The sequence below is a fragment of the Plecotus auritus genome (assembly GCF_963455305.1).
Source record: "Plecotus auritus genome assembly, chromosome: 11".
NCBI classification, from domain to species: domain Eukaryota; kingdom Metazoa; phylum Chordata; class Mammalia; order Chiroptera; family Vespertilionidae; genus Plecotus; species Plecotus auritus.
This window is the reverse complement of record NC_137777.1, coordinates 22,018,809-22,042,953: the sequence shown is the minus strand read 5'-3', so window position 1 is coordinate 22,042,953 and position 24,145 is coordinate 22,018,809. Positions and strand designations below refer to the sequence as shown.

The 24,145-nt window shown below is 33.9% G+C and overlaps 1 protein-coding gene across 2 annotated transcripts in view; it reads left to right on the top strand.

Moving 5' to 3' along the window:
• CSMD3 (CUB and Sushi multiple domains 3) overlaps nt 1-24,145 on the top strand; it is a 931,825-nt gene that overhangs the window by 344,189 nt on the left and 563,491 nt on the right. The window contains exon 7 of one of the 2 annotated variants that reach the window (XM_080646870.1): nt 14,349-14,648. The exons of the other annotated variant lie outside the window; for it this stretch is intronic. Within the exon in view, the coding sequence (XP_080502996.1) occupies nt 14,349-14,648 (300 nt within the window). The remainder of the gene's footprint in view (nt 1-14,348; nt 14,649-24,145) is intronic. 2 annotated transcript variants of the gene reach the window in all.

The following is a 24,145-nucleotide window of genomic DNA, read 5'->3' as shown; positions in this document are numbered from 1 at the left end:
GTGCTGTATTGTATTGGGGGGACAAATAGAAATATACTAATTTCACAGGATTTAGGGTTGTGGTTTGGGGTTACCCTAATTTGGATCCAAATCCCACCTTTTCCGCTTACTAACAAAGTGAGTCAGGTTATGTTTTGAAACTGCTCTAAGCTTTAATATCCTTGGCTCATAGGTATATTTGAGGATGACGTGAATTAAGACTGTGCCCTAGAACATAATAAATGCTCAGTAAATACTGGTTGCTTTTTACAACATGTTTGTTTAAATAGTTCTGTTATCTAGTCATTTTAAGTAAACATATTGGAATGTCAGATACATTTAACAGTGTTTTAAGTACCTCTATTCAGAACTTTGAGGAGATATAAAAAACCATTCTGCAGGTGAGAGGAGCAAGCCTCCATCATCCTAATAGGAGTTAAAAGTATACTTCAAGAAAATGATTGGATAGTTATATTATTACCTGTAATTGGAATGTACCAAAGTTATTCAGGTAGATATAAAACTCAGATATTTAAAACCCCTTTAATGATCAAGAAAATTACCTTTGACTTAATATTTTTCCTCAGGAAGTCAACCAATTAAAATGTATATTAGCTTGATAAAATAAAACCTGCTTACTCCAAAAATCAGAATTCATAGTTGTTTATTTATATAGATCATAAGTGTTTCTATATTTTATATATGACTATATGTGTATTATATACAGTATATATATAATATTTATAGTCAGTTTCTTTATATACACACACATACAAACACACATATATATATAATATGGTATATATATATACATATATATACACACACACACACACACTAGTATATCATATCATATATGTATGAATTTCAAGCCCCTTATATGGAAGAGTATAAGGGACAGAGAGAGAAAACAGTTTTCTACTTTCCATTTTGTATTTTCTATCATTTGAAAAGACAAGGGGGAAAAGAGTAAAATGACTTACTGGATAATTTGAAAATAGTCAATTTATTCAATATCGGTTGCTATTTTAGTGCCTTGATACAACTCGTTCTTGCAGCATGTATGTTCAATTTAGGTTTCAAGGGACTGAAACATTGTTAAGAAAGCTGGCACGTTTTGTGTGTCCTATTGACCTTAAAATGAAAAGTTAGTATTTTACCAGCAAAGTTGGTTTATTTGGGAACATTAAATAATTGCAATTTGGGCCAAGCAAGCTATATCAACAGCAATAGACAGGTCTGAAAAAACAAAGGAGAGGAAAGTTAGTTTATGGAGAAAAAGGAGGAAATTTGGGATGAGTTGTTTTAAATGAAAGTCCATTATAGAAAAGAGTGAATTTAAGGAGATGGTAGTTTCTCATTGGAGGAGTTGCTGGGATAGTCAATTTCTTGTAGGAGAAGCAATGTACATCCTTTCTTGTTGGGGCCTAAAATTGATCATTCTTTTCCATTGATTCTTCTGTTGGGATCTGTAATCAACAATTCTTCCTGTGATTGAACATCTAGTCATACTGTGTGAGAGCTCCCCCTTCTGGCCTCTGGACACCATGTTAGTGAAGTAAGTTTCCCCTTATTAATTATCCCAGGCACCTATAGATTTAATTTTCAGTATATGTTTTCTCCCTCAAGTATAGAATATATGTTTTATAATTAATAAAGGGATACCTAGAATATTCACTCTTTTAATACTAAAAAGGATTTAAATACAGATGGATTAAAAGGCCTTCACATACCTCATTCAGTTTGTCTTCTTTTTATTTCTCATTTTAAAAAAATACTTGCATGAATTTGGTCTAGATGTTCTTGTGATGTTATCATGCCTACTCTTTGTCATTCCATAAATTTTCACAGGATCAATCAAAGAACACTTAAATTAGAAAGATCAGTGTTTGTTTATAGGTTTTACTTGCTTGGTATGCAGAAAATATTCAGAGTTGTAGGTCAGAATTACTTTCAAAGTAGTGTTTCCAGATAATATCCAGAATTCCCTGTTGAATACAAAATTCAGGTAAGTAATGGATAATTTTTTATTACAAATGTCTCCAAAGTATTACATAGGAAGGACATAGTTATAGAAAAATATTATTTATCTGACGTTTAAGTTAACTGAGTGCCATATATTTTTATTTGCTAAATCTAGAAGTCCTATTGCAAGGTGTTCATAGTCACATGGTTGAGTTACCTGAATGTTTGCCCTGCCTTTAGTCCAAATATCTCTAATAGCTTCTCCATATTACATCAGTTACAAACTTTCTAAAATGACAATCGCGTCATATCGGTCTCCTACTTATCTGTCAGCGATGCTGATATTTTCAAAATAAGTTGAAATTTTTTGGCTCTTAAAGCATTGGTTTCTGTCTATCAAATCTGCTATGGCTCTTTTAATTCCTGCAAACCAAAAAATTTGTAATTGCCTGAACATGTCTTACCTTTTCTCCTGCCACTCCTTTTTTCAAAGCTCTTACCTCTGCTAGGATGTTCTTCTTATTCTTTACTCACCAAAATATGCTTATCCTTTATGATCAATCAATTCCAATACCTCTTCTACTAGAAAGTCTTTCCCATTTTTTTAAAAAATATATATTTTTGTTGATTTCAGAGAGGAAGGGAGGGGGAGAGAGACATAGAAACATCAATGATGAGAGAGAATCATTGATCAGCTGCCTCCTATATGCCCCTCACTGGGGACCAAGCCTGCAACCCAGGCATATGCCCTTGACCAGAATTGAACCGGGGCCCCTTCAGTCCACAGGCCGATGCTCTACCTACTGAGTCAAACAGGCTAGGGTATCTTTCCAATTTTTGAAGCATAGGTAAGGGCTATGTGTATTCTTTATTGAACATAACATGTGGCTCTGAATATTTAAATTTGTGATGGTTTACTTGCAAGGCAGGATGGATGGATGACTGTATATATATATATATATATATATATATATGTATATCACACATGATATATTTGCATATATATACATATATACACATATTGTACATGAAATTGTGTGCATGTGTGTGTGTATGTGTATTTGAGGTTGTGTATAGTAATCAGTTAACTCATGTTTTTCAAATAAGAAAAGATGGAAATTACTAGGTATCAGAGTCATTTAAAATTCTACTGAAACACAGAACAGGGGAAAATCCTTACTTTCTTTGGTGTAGAAAGGATGGGGAATAAAAAGTTTCACTAAGTATATAAAATTTGCTTCCTCTAAAGTGAAAATGCGATAATGTTTCTTTTTTCAGTATCAGCAAAGATGTAAAAGCACAAGTTCTTTGCTAAATCTCTTTGCTTATATTTCACTCTCATTTTTTTCATGTCTTTCCGAGTAACTTTTGCTCTGAGATGGAATGTATTTAAAACACAGACATATGTGTTTCTTCCCCAGGGAAGATTTGAGTAAAGGAAGCTCTAATTAACCTTCTGATTTATATAACCCAGAGGATCAGACTCTCTACTCCTAGAGTGGAAAGTGTCAAAGAAAGTAGCCAGATGTCACAATGTTAACACAGACGATTTCTGAGATCCTTCTCAGTCAGGTCTCCACATTTAATCTCTAAAATTTAACACCATCTATTTCCATAATCAAACTGAAGAACCAAAACATACTTGAAATCAAATATAAATGTAAATCTTAGACATCATTGTTAGAGTTTGCATGCCTTAGTTTAATTGATGGCATTAAAAGACAGTCTTGTTACTTAATGTCTTGAAGAAAAATTATTCTTTGTAAAATGGAACTTGAGAAGGTAATTACTAGTATAGGAAGAGTTAAGTGTTTACCTCTCAATATGGAAATGTACTTTTAAATATCACAACATCCTATATAATAAAAGCCTAATATGCAAAGTGACCAAACAGCAGAATGATTGGCAGAATGACCGGTTGCTATGACACGCACTGGCCACCGGGGGGCAGACAGTCAGTGCAGGAGCTGCCCCCTGGTGGTCAGTATGCTCCCACAGTGGGAGTGCCGCTCAGCTGTGGCAGAGCTAAGGAGCAGCAAGGCGCGTGGTAAGGAGTTAGGGCTCCTGGACTGTGAGAGGGATGTCCAACTGCTGGCTAAGGCCCACTCCCCGTGAGAGGGCACAGGCCGAGCTGAGGGACCCACCCCCTCAGTGCACAAATTTCATACACCGGGCCTCTAGTACAATTATATTTAATACCCCAATACATAATGTATAATATATTTGTCTTTCCAGTTAATGGTAGCCTTTGACGCTAAAACTTGTAGGTTTTTGCCATTTCTGAAGCTTTTTTTTCCCCTTTAACAAGCTACTTTTCTAAGAAGATTGCTATTTATTTTTAAGCAAATCACTCCTACTACTAATTAATTAGCTGCTATAAAATAAAAGTGTTTCAAAGACTTTTTGTGATTCAGGAAACTAAGACGTTTTTGGCTTGAGTTTCTTATTAGGCTGCTCAACTTCAGTATATTTATGTAGCTACTCACCAGTTGCTAAGCAACCTTTCCACAATCAACAATATAGTTGTCTTTTCTCAAGATTGTCAGCCCTTCCAACCTGCCCACATCTCCCTTATAACCCACCTGCTAATAGTGAACTCAGTTTTTCCAATTATATAACCATCACATGAGATCACATATCAACTTGTGATAAATACCTCAACAGTGAGCTTATCTTACTTCAGTGATCTTACTGCAGGCTTCACACTTCTCCCCAAAACATATATTTCTCAAACTGTCCATTATTTATTTAAAATAAACTAATTCAAATTAAATAGGTAAGCAACCACAGTAGGAGGCAGTTCTCTCAACCAGAAAGGTATTTCTCTGGTTGTAAGAGAACAATCTTGAGGGCAATACCTAATAGAGCATCGTTTTTAGTAGCATCTGGGTACACAGAAAAATGTGGGAGCAAGGATAGCTCCTTGGTTCCCTTTAAGTCACATCACATATATTAACCCAGCATTGTGTACATTTTCTAACTTAAGCATTAAGAAGAGGAACATTTACAATCAATGAAAAATGATGAATCCTCAACCTCCCCCAACTTAAAGGCTTTTATAGGTTTAAATAGAGAATAGACATGGATACAGTCAATAGTCCAGGAAAACAGGACTCAGGGACATGAACAGCTGGTTAGGATAAAACCTTCTCTTATTTTTCCTTTCCATGATGATTGGTGTAAAGGATAACCTCACCAGTTTCTTTTCTTACTTTCTATTCTCTCCTTCACCATATGAAGTTTTGTCATTATAATTTTTTTTGTGGGGGACGGGGAATACGAGGTTGCTGGGAGTGGAAGAAAAGGGAAATGCTGCCCTCATTGAGAAAATACCAATGGAGTGACTTACATGTTCTTGGATGTTTCTTCCCCTTTTTTCTTTGCTTTTATTAGACAATGTGAAATTATAATTATGTGATTTTTATATTGTTTGAACACATCAGGACAGGTTCAGTTTCTTATATCCTTAAAAACACATGTAACACTAAAATATTAAACATAAAATAAAATGTATTTTTGAGAAATAAGAGAGAGGTATGTCGAGCCACATTCATTGTTCCCTCATATACTTATTAAACATTCAAGGGGAAGTGGGGGATGCACACAATAAGACATGATCTTTACTTTCAAAAAAGTTATTAACATATTGATTATCAGAGACAGCAAACTCTGAAAGTGAAAGAGTTCCTGATATAGCATTTTGGAATAAAAGATATGTAGTATCATTTTTAAAAAAGCCTTTAAATATTCTATGAGAACTGGCAGCAATTCCACAAGACTTTGTGTGGAAAATTAATCAAGTGTGTGCTAATCTATGTTTTGTTTATTTAGAGGAAATCCAGAATAACAAACACTTCTACTTTAGCTAAGAGATAAGAGCTATTGCAAGAAAGAGATCTAAAAATACAGGATTCTGGGAGATGGCATTAGCAAGGTGTGGAGGGACATTTCTATCCCTTTCTCTTTCTCGTATGAAATGTGACCAGGATGGCATGAATCTCTTTCAAATCCTATATCTCAAGTCTGGTCTCAGTATTGTGACTTTATGGAAGAACATTATGCTTAATTACCAAGTAAGATAAAATACCAAACTTTGGTTTCTGTTTTGTGGATATTTATTCCTGTGAGTGGGGTGTGTGTGTGTGTGTGTATGTGTGTGTGTGTGTGTGTGTGTCTGTGAGTGATTGGGCACATTAAAAAATGACACCGAGGACCCACTGCTGCACATTGTCAAGAGTTCCAAAATATATGGGGAAGAAAAGTGATGAGATGCTGAGGCTTGAATCTGCAAGTTCATTTTAATCAAGGAGGTAAAGAAAGAAATAATCCTTCAAGAGAGAGCGAATATCTTCAAGACTCTAACCAGGGGTCCTCAAACTTTTTAAACAGGAGGCCAGTTCACTGTCCCTCAGACCGTTGGAGGGCCGGACTATAGTTTAAAAAAAACAACTATGAACAAATTCCTATGCGCACTGCGGGCCCAGGATGAGTCGGCTGCTAAGCAGGACAGGCAGCGGCACCCGGTGGGCTGGATAAATGTCCTCGGCGGGCCGCATGTGGCCCGCGGGCTGTAGTTTGAGGACCCCTGCTCTAACAGTCCTCTGCTTAAAATAATTTTCCTTGCCCTAGCTGGTGTGGCTCAGTTATTTGGAGTGTCATCCCATCGTACACTGAAAGGTGACAGGTTCCATTCCAGGTCTGGCCAAATACCCAGGTTTCAGGTTCAGTCCCCAGTTGGGGTGCACACAGGAGGCAACTGATCGACATTTCTCTCTCACATTGATATATTTCTCTCTGTCTTTCTCCAAAATCAATAAATCATATCCTGGTGTGAGGATTGAAAAAATAACAATAAAATAAATTTATCCTAGCATTCTCTTATTCTAAGAAATGAGATGTCTGTCCTCTCATATTTTTATGACAAAACAGTGATGATAATTAGTATAACATCCATGCATTCACAACATATAATATATATGCAATATACATAATATACTAGAGGCCCGATGTATGAAATTTGTGCAAGAGTAGGCCTTCCTTCCCCCAGGTGCCAGCACCGGTTTCCTTCTCTCCAGCCGCCGGCAGGCACCCGGGACCTGGGCTTCCCTCATAGCCCCGGCTTCATCTGGAAGGACATCCCAGAAGGACATCCCGTCTAATTAGCATATTACGCTTTTATTATAGATTATCCTATAGTAATAATAGCATAATATGCAAATTGACCATTACTCCAATACACAAGATGGCTGCCCCCATGTGGACACAAGATGGCCACCACAAGATGGCCAGCAGGGGAGAGCAGTTGGGAGGGACCAGGCCTGCAAGGGAGGGCAGTTGGGGGCGATCAAGCCTGGTGGGGCAGGCAGTTAGGGGTCACCAGGCCGGCAGAGGAGGGAAGTTGGGGGCTACTGGGCCTGCAGGGAAGGGCATTTGGGGGGGACCCAGGCCTACAGGGGAGGGCACTTGTGGGGGACCCAGGCCTGCAGGGAAGGGCAGTTGGGGGGGACCAGGCCTACAGGGGAGGGCAGTTAGGGGCAAACAGGCTGGCAGAGGAGCAGTTAGGCATCAATCAGGCTGTCAGGGGAGTGGTTAGGGGGTGATCAGGCTGGCAGGCAGAAGCGGTTAGGGGCAATCAGGAAGGCAGGCAGGCGGGCAGTTGGGAGCCAGCAGTCCTGGATTGTGAGAGGGATGTCTGACTGCCCGTTTAGGCCCGATCCTACGGCAGGATCGGGCCTAAACGGGCAGTCAGACATCCCGCGAGGGGTCCCAGATTGGAGAGGGTGCAGGCTGGGCTGAGGGACACCCACCCCCCGTGCACGAATTTCATGCACCGGGCCTCTAGTTATAGATAAGATGTAGTTGCTGCACATTTAATATATATAACATGATATAATTGATATATATATATATATATATATATATATATAGTTTACTCCATAGTTGACTAAGACCGTACTCTCCACATGCTTTCTAAAATTTGATACTTTTTCATATTTCACTTAGGTAAAGATATTTATGTTTTTTGGCATGTGGGTTTATAAAATTTTCAAAATTCAGAATATGAGGTTTTATCTTGCATGTAAACTTGATATTACTACATATTTGTTGAATATTTTTACAATCATTTATTTACTCTTAATAAGTGGATTTAGTAAATGCATCATTAAATCTTGCTATCATTAGTTTCAGCTTAGATTGCAAATATTCTTTAATTTTTTATATGAAATCAGTAAGATCACTTGTACTTGATAAACAATAACAAATCTATTTGCAAAACTTAATATTGGTTTTCCTATTAATGCTTAGAAATTTATTTAGAGATATGTAACAAGTAGAAGCAAAAATATATAATGATACATCAGTCAATTCAGAAAGATTATTTGTATTTAAATTCTCAGTTCTAGTTTTAAATTAGTAATTTAATTAATTCATGTTCATAGAAAGTCTTTTACTTATGTTACTGATTTTGTTTTTTTACTCTACGAAGATCAATTTGTTTTAGATTTTAACATCTCAGAATATTGTATGCAGGTGATAGCATTTTTTGCATTGCTATGTCATAGTTTAATTGGCCAATGTTTTTTTTTTTTTTTTCTCAAAGGTGCATCTATCTTACGATCAAGTGTATCTTATACTCATTTAATTAGATATTTTAAGTTTATAATCATAGGTAGTTTCAACATCAATTCAGAATTTTAGTTTAAAATCAAAACTTTATAAGATCAATGAAACTTTAAAACTAAATTGCAATGTTTTTCAATATATGTTCACTGAAATTCTCCTAGTTAGAGAGTTTTCTATTAGGTAACAATTAATCAAATGTAGATCATTTATATTTTTCACTTAAAGGGCTACTTTCCATTTCAGTTTACCCATCTTTCTTAAGTTGAATATTCATACTACATACACTTTCACCAATTTATGCAATTAAATACTAAGCAATACAGATTTTGGGATACTGGAATTAGTAATGTTTAAAATGCAAAATATTTATTTTCCCAAATACAGTATGCTTCCTAAAACTTGTAACATGTAACAAAGCAGTGGCTTTGTTTAACTTACCCCTCATATTTCAATTAATTTTCAAGAGACTTCACTTATTCACATGTTCTTATAAGTTTCATATAAGTAATATGAAATAAAATAAATACAATATTAAATTACATATGCTAAAGTTTATAGTTATGGCTCAAATTGAATTGTTGCATTAGTTTTGTTTAAATTTTATTTTGTATATATTTTCTTTTGCATGTTTCATGTTTAATGTTTTGCAATTTTCTTCATTAAATATATTGCCACCAATTATTCATTTAGAATTATTTTGTAAATTAAATTTTCTTCAAATGTTTTATTTGAAATACTAAAAATGATGGAAAAGAATATATGTTTTTATATAAAATAACATGCCAAACAAATATCTAAAATCTGCCACTTTGAATATGCAATTATCTTTAATTATATATACACTAGAGGCCCGATGCATGAAAATTTGTGCAAGAATAGGCCTTCCTTACCCCATCTGCCGGCACTGGCTTCCTGCCAGCACCCGGGACACAGGCTTCTGTCGTCTGGCCGCCAGCAGGCACCAGGACCCAGGCTTTGCCCTGGCCCTCGCTTCGTCTGGAATGACGTCCGGTCTAATTAGCATATTACCCTTTTATTATTATAGATATATATATGGCCACCCCTTATAACTGTAGCAACATATTCTATTCTTTACTTCTGTGATGAATTAGACGAGGGGTCCTCAAACTACGGCCCGCGGGCCACATGTGGCCCGCCGAGGACATTTATCTGGCCCGCCGGGTGCCGCTGCCTGTCCTACTTAGCAGCCGACTCATCCCGGGCCCGCAGTGCGCATAGGAATTTGTTCATAGTTTGTTTTTTTAAACTACAGTCCGGCCCTCCAACGGTCTGAGGGACAGTGAACTGGTCCCCTGTTTAAAAAGTTTGTGGACCCCTGAATTAGACAATAATTACAAAACTAAGCATATTTTAAAAATATATATATATATAATACTAAAAATTTAATCAAAAAGAAATTCAAAATCAATTATGATATGAGTATTTGGTACACTTTTTTAATGACACATTATAAATGACTTTTCATGAATTATGGTTAGTCTCTTGCAGATATAATGGTGAAATAAAAAAAGCCTTAAAAACATTTTTTTCATAATGAAATCTAAATTTAATGTTGTAAATAGTACTATTTAACAAATTTGCCAGTTTACATGTGTAATGTATGTCATTTTTCATTATCATAATTCCAAATATTACATGTAGTTATGATTTCTAGAAGCATGTTTATATTTGTAAACCATTTCATTTTTTTTGTTATATTGGGAAATGTTTTGTTAAAGGATATTAATAAAATTATTTTTAGATGTGTTTATATTGTAAACATCTAATTTTATATATATCTCAAGCAATTTAATGACAGGTTAATCTAATTGTGATAGACTACATCTTGTATACATGATTTGACTTCAAGTGAAGAATGGATTTTATGAATGTACTCTTTCTTAAAAAATTTTGTTGTATGTTTTACAACATATGCATTTAATACTGTGTTATTAAAGATAATATTTACATAATTGTGTAGTAATCTTAACATTTTTAAGGAAAGTAAAATATATATTTTAATTTTAGGTTAGATATATTACATATTTAACATTGGATTGTTGTTATATTTAATTCTAAGGCTTTTTATAACATTGATAATTACCTCATAGAATAATTATGTATGCAAAAATGTTGAGTGTCTTTAAATTGTTAAATAGTACATTTTGACGATTTAAAAATCTGTGTTTCACACACTTTCAATTTAAAGTCTAACCAAAATCAGTATTCTACAATGATCTGCATTTTAAATTAAATTATTAGATCATGTATGATATAACTATATGATAGAGGATGACTTTATGGCCCTATTATGGAAATAAGTATTATTTCTTTATAGTTCTACTAAATATATCAAACATATCTAACTAAAATTTGATGCACTTATACCTCCTGACCATATAAAATATAACCACTTTCACTCTGTAGAAATTTGAACATTCTAAGTAAACCTATTTTACACAACAATGTAAGCTTTTATGTTTTGGGAATGATGACAAAATATTTAAAGTAACTCATTACTTATCTACAGATTCCACACTTTTTCAAAGAGATGTTTTTGAAAGTTAAAAACAAAATTGTTTTTCTTTTTGTTTTTAATTATCCTTGAATCATTTTATTGTTTGAAATACTACTTGGCCATGTTACACATTATAATCATATTTCCTCTGTGAAATCCTCCTTATTACTGTTAATATTATAGTAGCATTATTATTAAGTAAATTAATTAATTTATTATTTCTTTTGAGAAATATTTCTTGATCATCTACTATGTACCAGGCAATAAACTAGATGCTAGTGAATAGAATATACAAAAACTTAGCCTTCAGAGAGCTTGCATTCTAGTATGGGGAGAAAGAATGTGAACACAAAATATAGGTAAAGCATAAAAACTAGTTAGTAAAATATCTTGTTGAAGTATATATCTGGTTAGACTATGGTTATTAAGTAAATGGGGTGTTCAGTGCTTTATTCCAACATTACACGTCATACACTCGGGTTAAGAAAATAGTACTGAAACATCACCAACATTGGCCAGAAATAGAGCCCTGTTATGAGAATGGCTAGCAAATTCTAGGTCTAAATATTACTGAAGATCAGTTCTGACTCTCACATTTGGTCAGAAACTGTATTTATCATCTGAGGTCTTTAAGAAAATGGGTTTGGAATTGGTCTGTAGGTCTTGAAGATTAGTTATAGAAGCAATTTAGATACATTTGCAAGAATTACCACAGTTTTATTGACCTAAATATGAGAGATTACTTGGGCTTTGTTGTAATAACCTCAGTGAAAGAATATAGTATCTATTCAGTTTACTTCTTTGTTAAAGGTAGGAACACTGAGATTTGAGACAGAACAAAAATTTCATTATTTTTCATACATTTAGATTATATATGGCAACATGTTTGTAGTTAATGGTTTCCTTCTTTTTTTTTAATTTATTGATTTCAGAGAGGAAGGGAAAGGGAGAGAGAGATAGAAACATCAGTGATGAGAGAGAATCATTGATGGGCTGCCATCTGCACGCCCCCCACTGGAGATCTAGCTGGCAACCTGGGCACATGCCCTGGATGGGAATTGAACCATGACCTCCTGCTCAACCACTGAGCCACAACACTGGCTAGGCAAATGATCGAAAAGCCTGGAAATTATTATAAAGTTATGAAAAGTTTTAAAGTATTAGTTTTTAATTCTAATTTCATATTTTCCTTAAAAAATGTAAGGGATAATTATGCAGGAGAATAATATGAATCAGGTAAATGTTTTTATAGCAATGAGTACATGGGCATCCCAAAAGTCTGATTTACCAGGAGGTCAATTACTGAACATTAGCTGTGCAATCATAGTTATTGCTTAATCATGTGATTAGAGGAAAACTTTACCAAATATTAGTTTAGTAAATAATACTGGCCAGTTTGAATAGCCAACATGAATTGAGTAAATTCTAATCTTCACAAAATACCTTGGATAAATATTCAGTAGCAACTTAATTTTTTTAATTTTTGCTTTAAAATATATTAAAAGTCTTTAAAATAATCTGGTGATTATCATACTTCATTACCCTTAGCCCTGTCAAAATACAATAATCATTTAACATTTTTGAATTTCTACATCAAATTAAAACAAAATAGGACAACAGGCTGGAAGAATTATTAGCAGACATGTATCCCTTTACTTGCTTATGAATGAGTGAGCCCCATGCTTGACTTATTTTTTGAGTTTAAAACAAAGGCCAGGATTACTTGTCCTGCTAATCACCTGCCTACAAGAAGGAAATAAAGGCCAAGCATGCTCAAAACGCATTAAGCAATTAACTCTTTTCTTCTTGCAGAATGGTTAAATATATCTCTATTTTTGTCTAAAATTCTAATTTGTGGACTGAAGTTTTAAGCTCAGTTTATTGAGAAGGCGTGTACTATATATGAAGGCATATGCCATTCATTGGCTTTAAAAAATATTCAGAAGTTTTCTAACCAGTATCTGATTGTTATTTTTAATTAGTAGCTATACATCCAAATTTTAGTATTTTTTTCTTATGAAGTATTTTAACTGTCAAGATTCTTTTAAATATATCTTCTTTCAGTTTCATGCTTCTATTATAAGGTTACTTATTTTCCTTATGTAAGAATTATTTACTACCATAGACAATCTTATAAAAAGTTTAAGTGAACAGAAAAAAAATAAACTCTAATTTGGAATATTTAAAACATATTTTTAAATGATAGTGAAATTTTAATAATAAAAATTAAAATGAGGATATATATATATATGTATATATATATTGGTAAATACTAATGAGATATTTGGAAATTATCAACCTTTTTAAAAATTAGTTTTGTAACAATAAATATTCCAAGGTAATATAGTTAATTTTAAAAAATATATCTTTATTGATTTCAGAGAGGGAGGGAGAAGGAGAGAGAGATAGAAACATCAATGATGAGAGAGAATCATTGATCGGCTGCCTACTGCACACCCCGCCATGGGGATGGAGCCCACAAGCTGGACATGTGCCCTTGACCAGCATTGAACCCAGGACCCTTCAGTCTGCAGGCCAGTGCTCGATCCACTGAGCCAAACCGACTAGAGCAATTTTTAATAATTCCTAAATAAAATGATCTGTTTAATATTAATTAGTTAAAATTGGTTAATCTCAAATTTTACTTTAAAATAGAGAAATTCCAAAAACAACTCACTGAATAGCTCATGACATTGAATATTTGCTTTCTGACAAATAAGGTTAAGATAGATATTTGCATAGAGCAATGATTTTAGTTTAATTTTTTAAATCATTTTTTATTTTGACTTTGATTTTAAATTCTCCATTTGCTTGCCTTAAAATTATTTTGTTATTTCCCCAGAAATTATGAAGAGAGATGGCACATATTTTCAAACTGTCCTTTTGAGAAAAATGTGGTTACTTTGTTATCCATTCTGTCAAAACTTGTCACCTGAATGGCATTTGTTGTTAAAATTCATCTGTAGATAAATAATGAAGAAGACTGATTCAGGGCCACATAAAGGGTTTACTGTTTCACCTTCTCCCCTTAATGTGTTACAGTTAAAATTTGGAATATTTTTGTGTACTATCTATTCATAGGTTGATTGATGCAAACCAACCCTTGGATCTGGTTGCTTCACATTTTAGTGGTGTGTGTATGTTTTGCCTTTTAATGTTGATTATCTTTAAGGTGATAGAAGGGAATATAATTTATTAAACTTATCAGAAAAAATAAAATTTAAAAGAAAAAGTTAGCATCTAGTGCTACTGTGTCCCACAGGTTCTTCTACATTGACCCACACTACCTCCACTGGTGAGTTAGAGGAGCATAACAGGACTACCACTGGTGCTATTGCTGTTGCTAGCACATCTGCAGATGTTACTGTATCCAGTGTTACAGCTGTCACCATCCATAGACTTTCCGAGGAACAGCGAGTGCAAGTTACGAATCTCAGAAATGCAGGTCTGGACCCCAACACGTCCAAGGACGGGCTCTCTCCTCATCAAAGTACAAGGAGAAGACCAAGAAATGCTGAACAGATAGAAAGAACTAACGAGCTTGCAGTTGTTACTCATAGAGGTATTGGATGTTATTTTACTTGTGCCCGTTTAGTTAACAGCCAAAGCTTTATTTTGGTAATGATTCTAATTAGAGAATGAACTGAAAGACAACCAAGATGTAGGAAGCTAAAGAAAGAGTTCAAAGTAGTAGCTGAAAATTATAGATAGTACTGCCAAAACCTGAATAATTTGAAGGCACAGAAGGTAAAATAAACAAATCAAAGTACAATGGAAATGTTAAAGGGGGAGGGGGTAAAAGCAGAAAGAAGAGAACGCATAAAGAGTAGTAAAACCAAGTACTAAACACCTACTGCATATTACATATCAGGTATGTTGTTGAGATAGCATGAGGATAAAATAGCCAGTTTCTACTAATGTGCACATATTTCCACATTGATGACTTATCCTATGCAGTAATTTTCAGTATTTGCATGAGGTTTTTATGTTACACAAATAAATGCTAATTAATGAGTGAGAAAATAGATAATTTGGTAAAAATGGAAACATTATGTCTGGTGATTGTTTTGCATAGCTTACTCTTCTATTTCTAAATAACCTATTGCCTGACCCATATGGGAACAGATTCTCATTTTGAAAAGTAACAGGTATTCATTGAAATTATGGCTCCAAATTTAAATATTCCTTGACTTACTAATTTAATTTTTAGGGAAAAATTATCACAAAGCCAAATCATATATTGGTAATTTTCTAGTTGATTAATATTAGCCGGCCTACCTTTCACAAAATTTGGGAGTCTAGCAAGCATATTTTCCTGTTTCTTGGTAACAAGTTTCATTTAGCAGTTAAGGAAAAGTCAATGTAGTGTCAAAAAATAAATGGATTTTATTTATAGCAATATATGCATCATTGGAAATCTTAATTAATTGAACATATTTACAAAATATCTACTCCAACTCTGTTTTTGATTCATTATCATATATTCTCTAAAATGGTTACGGTTTATGTAGTGGGGTCAGGCATAGTTTATACTAAGTGTGTTATATATAAGTAATAAAGGTCCGTTCAATGCTTGCCACACACCTAGAGCCAAATTTCAAAATTGGAATTGGCTGATGTCAAATCAGTATTCTTTTTAAAAATAATGTGAACTTAACCAACATGCCTGAAATTCCTACTGAGTACCATGCTCTGATCTATGGAAAATAAAGATAAATAATATGCGATGCCTTTCTTTAAAGACAAATTAAATGGACGACTAGAGAAACCCATCTTGGTGAAACAAGGAAGATTTTCTGAAGCTTGTGGCTGATCACAGTACTAAAGGAGTTATAGGGTATGCAGGCAGTGAGTCAGTTAATTGACATTTTAAATCAATAAACATGATACAAAACTAATTGCTTAGTCTAGATATTTTAAAAAAAATAACTCTTCTATTATAGTCTCCACAGTATAGTCAGAATTACCTTTTGAAAATGAAAGTTTGATCACATCACTCCACTGCTTTAAACCTTCCAGTGGTTTCCCAATAACCCTTAAGAATAAAATCAAGGCTTGATGATAACCTACGGGAACCTTCATGGTCTGGCTTCTGTCCACATCTCTGACTTTATCTCATATGACTCTCACTGTCACTCTCCATTTTGGTGAAGCAGAACTTATTTTAGTCTGTCAAACATACCATGTTATTTTCTACTTTGAGCTACTTTCATAAGCTACCTCATCTTTCTTAAAACCTGGTCATTCTAATTTCTTTTCAAGTTTTAGCTTAAATTGTTACATCCACGAAGTTTGGTTTTTCTTGTTATAACTCACCACACAATACTGAACTTCCCCTGCTTTTGTCATCAGCAGCCCTAGACTTGTAAATTTTAAATTCTGTGAGGTAAGGAATGGATGGGTCTTGTTCGTGTTGCATTCCCAGTGCCTAAAATAGCTTCTGACCCATAAATATATTAATATAATATTTTCTAAAATAATGAATAAATATTTACAATTTTATTAGCCAGAGCATTCACCTCAATTACTTAAAGACATAAAATTCTACTTCACTATAATCAAATATCTACATATTTCATAATTAAAGCTAACTACTTCTTTTTGCACATTTATAAAAAGACCAATGTTTTTTTATCCCTGTTAAAGTGAACAACATTCCGGTTAACCCACAATAATATATTGCTTTTATTATATTAGCACTTCAAACTAGATATAAGTGCCTTGTCACTTATATGTTTATCAAGTCAAAGGAAATTTATAATTAAACACAGGAAATATATAGTTAATGAATTTTATATGAATAAATATTAATATAATAAAATAGATGCATTTTGCTGACTTTACTGTCTGTGACAAGAGAGTGCTGTATTAATCCTTTGATGACTACCAGACCATACCTTTCTGCCTGTGTGACACTTTTTTCATCACTTTTCTCTATTCACACTGCACTAAAACTTTCATTTTATGCTTTTTTTATTATTAATGATTCCTAATTTATTATTAATAACCGGGAGCAAATAAAACACTTATAATTTCCATCACTATCACTATGAACACAAAGAAAACCTGGACACTGAAACTGCATTATAGTATTTGGTACTTGTGTGTGAATGTGGACTCAAAAATCTATGTTTTAATTTATGGTATATTAAATTTTAGATTACTGTGCCTAGTTTATTTTAAATAACTGCACAATTAATTATAATCTGAAAATACTTGGAATATCTGTAAAAGATATTTTCAATTTTCTCTGTGGTACTTAATCCAATTAATTTTATTTATTTATTGTACTAGGGTTTAAACAGCACTATTTCAATTTAAATTACATTCTTAATATAACATATATTTATATTTTGCTTTCTACTTGTTCTCATTAAAGAAAAACACATTTTCAATTTTCACCATTTAAGAGTCTGTTGACAATGAAATAAAAAATAAGGAAAAGGAATTAAAATACTAATAAAAATATGGTTTGGATCTTTTCTAAACTGTATTAATACCACACCACAATGTCTTCTATTAGTGGCCAATAGTCCTCAGATGAGAATTCAGCTTTTATTGACTGAATTTTAGTTCACTTTGTCACCTACTATGAGTGAAACTGTATGCAGGTCACATAAACTATTGGAGTTTAATTTTCATTTTTGTAAAATACAATCATAACAAAACCTTTAAACTCTCAAAGCTGCAAGTTTTGAGAATACTTGCCTCATAGGTAGTTGTGTGTAAAACTAGCACGAATACTGACTTGTGTTCAACAAATACTAATTATTATTATTTTATCATTGCTTACTCAAATACCTTTTAACTCTTGTTGTGAGCATGACTTTGTACTGGGTAGTAGGGGTATAACAGTGATCAGTGCAGGCTTTGCCACCCAGTAGTCTATATAACTTTTTAAAAAAGAGTAATTACAAATTTATTATGAGAAACTGTCATAGCAATATTTCTGAAATATTGTTGAAGTAAAGTAGAAGGACAGACTACCTCTAAATATAAAATGAAGGATGGCTGCACAGAGAATATTTAAACTAATTCTTGAAAAGTGAATAAAAGTGTCAAACTAGTAAGTTGTGTTTATATCACTAAGGTGCATAAAGAATGCTTTGAGAAGATACTAGTGCTAAATAGAAACATAATGAGTCCATATCAAAATAAATGAAGTGTTCAACTATGCTTAAAGTAAGATTTATATTCATATAAATAACCCTAAAAACAATTGTATTTTTATTTAAAGACTATCCAGATATTTAATATTAGATAACATAGTATTTATGATATTTAAAATTTTATCATAATAGTTGGTTGCCTTAACTATAAGATCTCTTTTAAAATTATTTATTAACATTTACCTAAAATATATTTTCCAATATTCCCTAAATCCATTAATTTAATATTATAGCCCTAAGATATTTCAACTCAAAGTTGTCTTAAAATAGCAGGTCTTATGTAATTTTATGATTTAAAATTGTAAGTGCCCTATATTACTAGATTTATATATCTTAGAATTAGATGCAATCTTTTAGATCATCTAACGTAACACCATTACTTTATAAAATAAATTATGATCCGGCAGAGCTTAGAAAACTCAGTCTTCATATTGCTGGACTAGTGTTCATTCATCCTTTCTTTTATTCAGTATTCACAGGGTCCAATGTATGCAAAGCCTTGCATTAGGTTAAAGTACCATAATAGAGATAATAAGCGAAATTGAGTTTTCTTCTGCAAGAAGTTTATAGTCATACCATCTCAAAAATAATCATTAAAGTGTGTTTTACTCCACGTAATTCATTTTAACATTGTTTTTCTTGTGTATTGTACTAGAATTACATTTCTTTTTAATATGTGTGGGCAAGTTCTGTCAGCTGTTAATGAGTAGTCTGGGTAGTTTCTGTTTTCAAGTACAAAATGTGGACCTATTCTTCTGGAAAAGCATATACACACACACACACACACACACATATACACACACACACATACTTTTAAATGATTATTTGTAGTGGAAATTTAATTTAGATGGCTGTAACATCTGTGGTCTAATATGTGTTATGAGCATTTATAGTCCATTGATGGTGTTTGTTTTGACATAGTGTAGTCAGTTCTTCCATACTGGGTTTAACTGGTAGTGATTATATCAATAAGGTTAAGCATGGTTTTCGCTTAATTCATGGTGTGATTCAAAATTACCTATGTATAACTGAAATTTTATATGATGCATAACACCCACCACCACCACCATCACCACCAATGAGGGCAGATTAAAAGGAAGTTGATTTTAATAATCATTTTTAGAGTAGAACTTTTTATTATGTTCAACTTCTGGTAAGAATGGCTAATTTAGCATTAAACCAGTCATTTTAGGTCAGTGATTTTAAACCAAACAAAAGCAGGAAGGTGTTTTTTTTTCATTTTTATCATAAGAGATATATTTTTTGAGTAAGGTCATCTGAGCATTTACCTTGCTCAGTAAAAAAGGGAGCACAGCAGGCTATTAGACACATGTCTACACTATATTTCCAGTTTATTTCAGAAGTGATATTCTATAATAGACAAAACTTTGTTCAAAGGATTAGAGTGTAATATGAAAAATATCCTATTATGTGGAAGTAACAGTTTTTGGGTGCCTACTAAGTGCCTTTCACGAATAGGCTATTTGGTTACATGTAATTTTTTAAAAAAAGTTTTTTTTAACTGTTTGGAAGCAACTAATACTTTGTTTAAAAATTCTGTTAATACTTCTATAGAGCATTAATTTGTAAATCCAGAGCATCTTCTTTTTTTTAAGCCATCATAAGAAATATCACAATGTGGAAGTTAATTTATGGATGTTAATTTATGGAAGTTAATTTATGGTTACCAATGGATAATGATACATGTCTATTATGTGTCAGGGTTTTATTGAACTTAGTATCTTTGTGCTGCGTATGTGATGAATTCAAAAGTATAAGATATGGTGTCTATAAGATATGGTGTCTATTTCAAAAGAAAAAGTTGTAGACATAAGACTACAGAGAAACTTTCTTGGTCAATTCTAAGAGAAAAGTTGATCCAGAATGAGTATGATATGTGAGTAGGGATGAGTTATAACTGTCTTCAAATGTGACAGGTTGTTATTTGTAAGAGAAGTCAAACCTGTTCAGAGTTGTAGAACTTAGTGTATGGAACCACTAAAGATACAACTAGCTTACTATTATAGCTTACTTCTATAACCAGGGGTGGGCAAACTTTTTGACTTGAGGGCCACAATGGGTTCTTAAACTGGACCGGAGGGCCGGAACAAAAGCATGGATGGAGTGTTTGTGTGAACTAATATAAATTCAAAGTAAAGGAGCGGAGGGGAGAGCAAGAGAACCTGATAGAACAGCCGGATCCGGCCCGCGGGCCGTAGTTTGCCCACAGCTGAATTAGACACTTCTCACATTGCGTTTGGTTCGATTATATTAAATTCATAAATCACTAATCAGATATCTAAGCATAGCTTGATGGAAAACTTGCGTATTTAGGAAGCATTTAAGCATCAAAGGGTGTTGTAGCAAGATAATTGTTACCGTACCTTCTAAACCTAGTGTTTATGAATTTATTCAGAGATATTGTATATTAATATATTTATCACCATCTATAGTCTCTTACTTAATCTTTGAGTGACAGGGACTTAACGTTATCTAATTGTATAGCCAGTGTTAAATAAGCAAAGAAGTGGCCAATGCTACCATCAGGAAAGTTAGAGATTGGCACTCTTCTAATCCCAGCAAATGGGAACTCAGCCACATACATATTTCTCCCAGGGCCCAGTGCCTACAGATATACCTTAAATTCCCCAAACTCTCCATTTGAGGATCTAACTCTAGCTTGTCTTTCTGGTAGTGTCCAAGACAAAAGTTATTTTCTTTAAGACCTACCAATCTGTCTTCCTTCCTTTTTCCTACTCCTCCCCTCCCCTCCCCTCCCCTCTCTTCCTCTCCTGTCTCCTCCCCTTCCTCTCCCCTCTCCTCCCCTTCCTCTCTTTCGTCTTTCATTTTTCTTTCTTTCTGTTCTTATTTTTTCTTTCCTTTCATTCTGTTTCTTTTCTCCTTCTTTCCTCCTTCCCTTTCCTTCCCTTTCTTATTTATTTCTTCAAAAACATTAGTTGTGTACTTCCAGGCCAGATTTTCTTCCACTTCTTGACTATCAAACATTGAACAAAATTAAGTAGACCTTGCTTAGTTGAGTTTATGTTAATGTGGGGAGAAAAAGACTATAAGCTAATGAACAGATATCTACCGGATGGTAACAAGCTGTGCAGAAAAGTAAAACAGGTTATGGCCCTAGCTGGCTTGGCTCAGTGGATAGAGTGTTGTCCTGCTGCCTGAAGGGTCCCAGGTTCGATTCTGGTCAAAACATGCCTGGGTTGCAGGCTTGATACCCAGTAGGGGGTGTGCAGGAGGCAGCTGATCAATGATTCTCTCTCATCATTGATGTTTCGATCTCTCTCTCCCTCTCCCTTCATCTCTGAAATCAATAAACACATATTTAAAAAAAAAACAAAAAACAGGTTATATAATATATGGGTGACCACCTTAGTTTAGATGGTCGGGAAAGGCCTCTTTGAGGAGTTAAAATTTAAACTGAGACCTAAATAACAGTAAGAAGGCAGCCATGCTAGGATTAGGGGAGACAGCATATCAGAGAAAACAACAAGTAGTAACAAGTTGAGCTTTGCTTGAGAAAAAGAAAGCACAGTGTGCCTGGCGCTCACTCAGAGGACGAGGAGAGTGGTGGAGATACGCTGGGAGACTAGCAGAATCAGACCATACAGGTAGGTTCTGCGGCCTTGGGAAAGAGCTTCATTTTTATCTATATGAGATAGGAAGCCATGGGTGGGCTTTAGCAGGGAAGTGGTATTATTTAATGCAACTCTCTTAAAGAAATCATTTTAGCAGAAATGAAAAAAATAAATGACAAGTAATTAAAGGCAGGGACACAGACATGGAATGAAGAGTTGATAGGGACTTGGAGTCTGAGTCAGACTATGCTTGTTTCAAACTTTATTGTGAACACAAATCAGGGCCAGTCTTACCCAAGGGCAGATTGTGACTTGATGCAACCAGGGTGCAATCTGAAGTTCTGCATTTCTAACAAGATTACAGGTTATGCTGATACACTGCATAACATGAACATGAATGAGGATGATTAACAAGCAGAGAGAGCGATGCATATCAAATAGTGCCTGCTCCCTCTCCTGGCTCCAGGAGAACTTGTTCTCCATTAGAATAATCGCAGAATTGACAAGCTATCACAGATAATATACTAAAGCTAGACTTAGATTCTATAGGAACGAGTTGAATGGTAGCAAACTCATGAATGGAAGGGATATTTTAGGGCTGAAGGATTTTCCTGACTAACTTTAATAACAGTAAATTCTGTCTATCCTTAAGAAAGAACTGATTGAGTTAGTTATGATTTTACTGAAAAGATAAATGAATATGTGAATAAATGATGAAGACATTCCCAAGTCAAGTTTTAACTTATTACTTTTAATTTTTACCCTAAATTCTATACCTTAAAATTATTTTTAAATGTATTATAAAATAATAGAAAAAACGTAAGATTTTATTTTTTCTTTACTTACCATGTTTAAAAACTCTGAAAGACTGATAGATGGAAGCACAATATAGTAAAAAATTGATTGCCAAAGCAAAACATTTTAAACTTTAAAAAATATATATATATATATATATATATATATATATATATATATATATATATATATTGATTTCAGAGAGGAAGGAGAGGGAGAGAGAGATAGAAACATCAATGATGAGAAGGTTGATGGTTAACTATTGAGCTATGCCAGCTGGGCAAAACATTTTATCTTTGAATAATTAAGCATTATCTTCTATTTTATACAAATGGTGAAATTGCATTTGCTTGATGATTGAATTACCTGGTCCTTCTTTATGAGACTAATGTATTGATTTTCATGCATGTTCAGCATAAATAATAATTAATGGAGAAGTTATAATTTTTTTAAAAATTATCTGGTTCCATATGTTTCTTGTAAAATACTTATTCTATTAAATTAATAATTTTTGAGTGGGAACTTTCATACTGGTAAATACATATTTACTACTTAGATATATTAACTCTTGAATGCTTTATCACTATCTTATAATTTTTTATAGTTCTAATAAATTTTTTATAATTATATTATTTTGTGGGAGATTGTGGTCAGTGTTGATATTTGTAGCAATTTAAAAATCCATGTCCTGAAATATACCAATTTATTATTTAAATACATAATTATTTATTGAATATCATAATTATTTTATATTCTACTACCACCTTTCATCACATTTGTGAAATTGTCAGAACTATGTCCTTCGTAAGAGTAAATATATTTATATTTTATATTTCTAATTATTTTACATTTTGTAGAATAAGTTGCTTTTAGGGAGAAATGAAAAAGAAGTGTTAGACTTTACTTGAGAAGATATTTGTGCATTTTTAAAGGTATTAGATAAAAATACTCTGAATGCCTGAGAACCTTCATGACAATATTAAGCAATGACAGTTTATTTTTTTCACCGATGTCAAATCTGCAAGTAATGATTTGAACATCCAATGCTACCTCTCAAGCCATGCTTTTAATTTATTCTTATATAGATACTAGGGGCCCGGTGCACAGAAATCAGTGCACTCGGGGGAGTCCCTCAGCCCGGCCTGTGCCCTCTCGCAGTCCAGGACCCCTCGGTGGACGTCCTGCTGGCTTAGGCCTGCTTCCTGGGGAATCGGTCCTAAGCTGGCAGTCAGACATCCATCTGGCAGCTTGAGAGCTCTATGGGGAATGGGCCTAAGCCGTCAGCCGGACATCCTTAGCGCTGCCGAGAAGGCGAGAGAGGCTCCCGCCACCACCCCTGGGCTCTCAGTCATCAGCCCAGCTGTGGCTGAGCAGAGCTCCCCCTGTAGGAGCGCACTGACCACCAGGGGGCAGCTCCTGCGTTGAGTGTCTGCCCCCTGGTGGTCAGTGTGCATCATAGCACTGGTAGTTTCCGGTCGTTCCACCATGAGGGTCAATTTGCA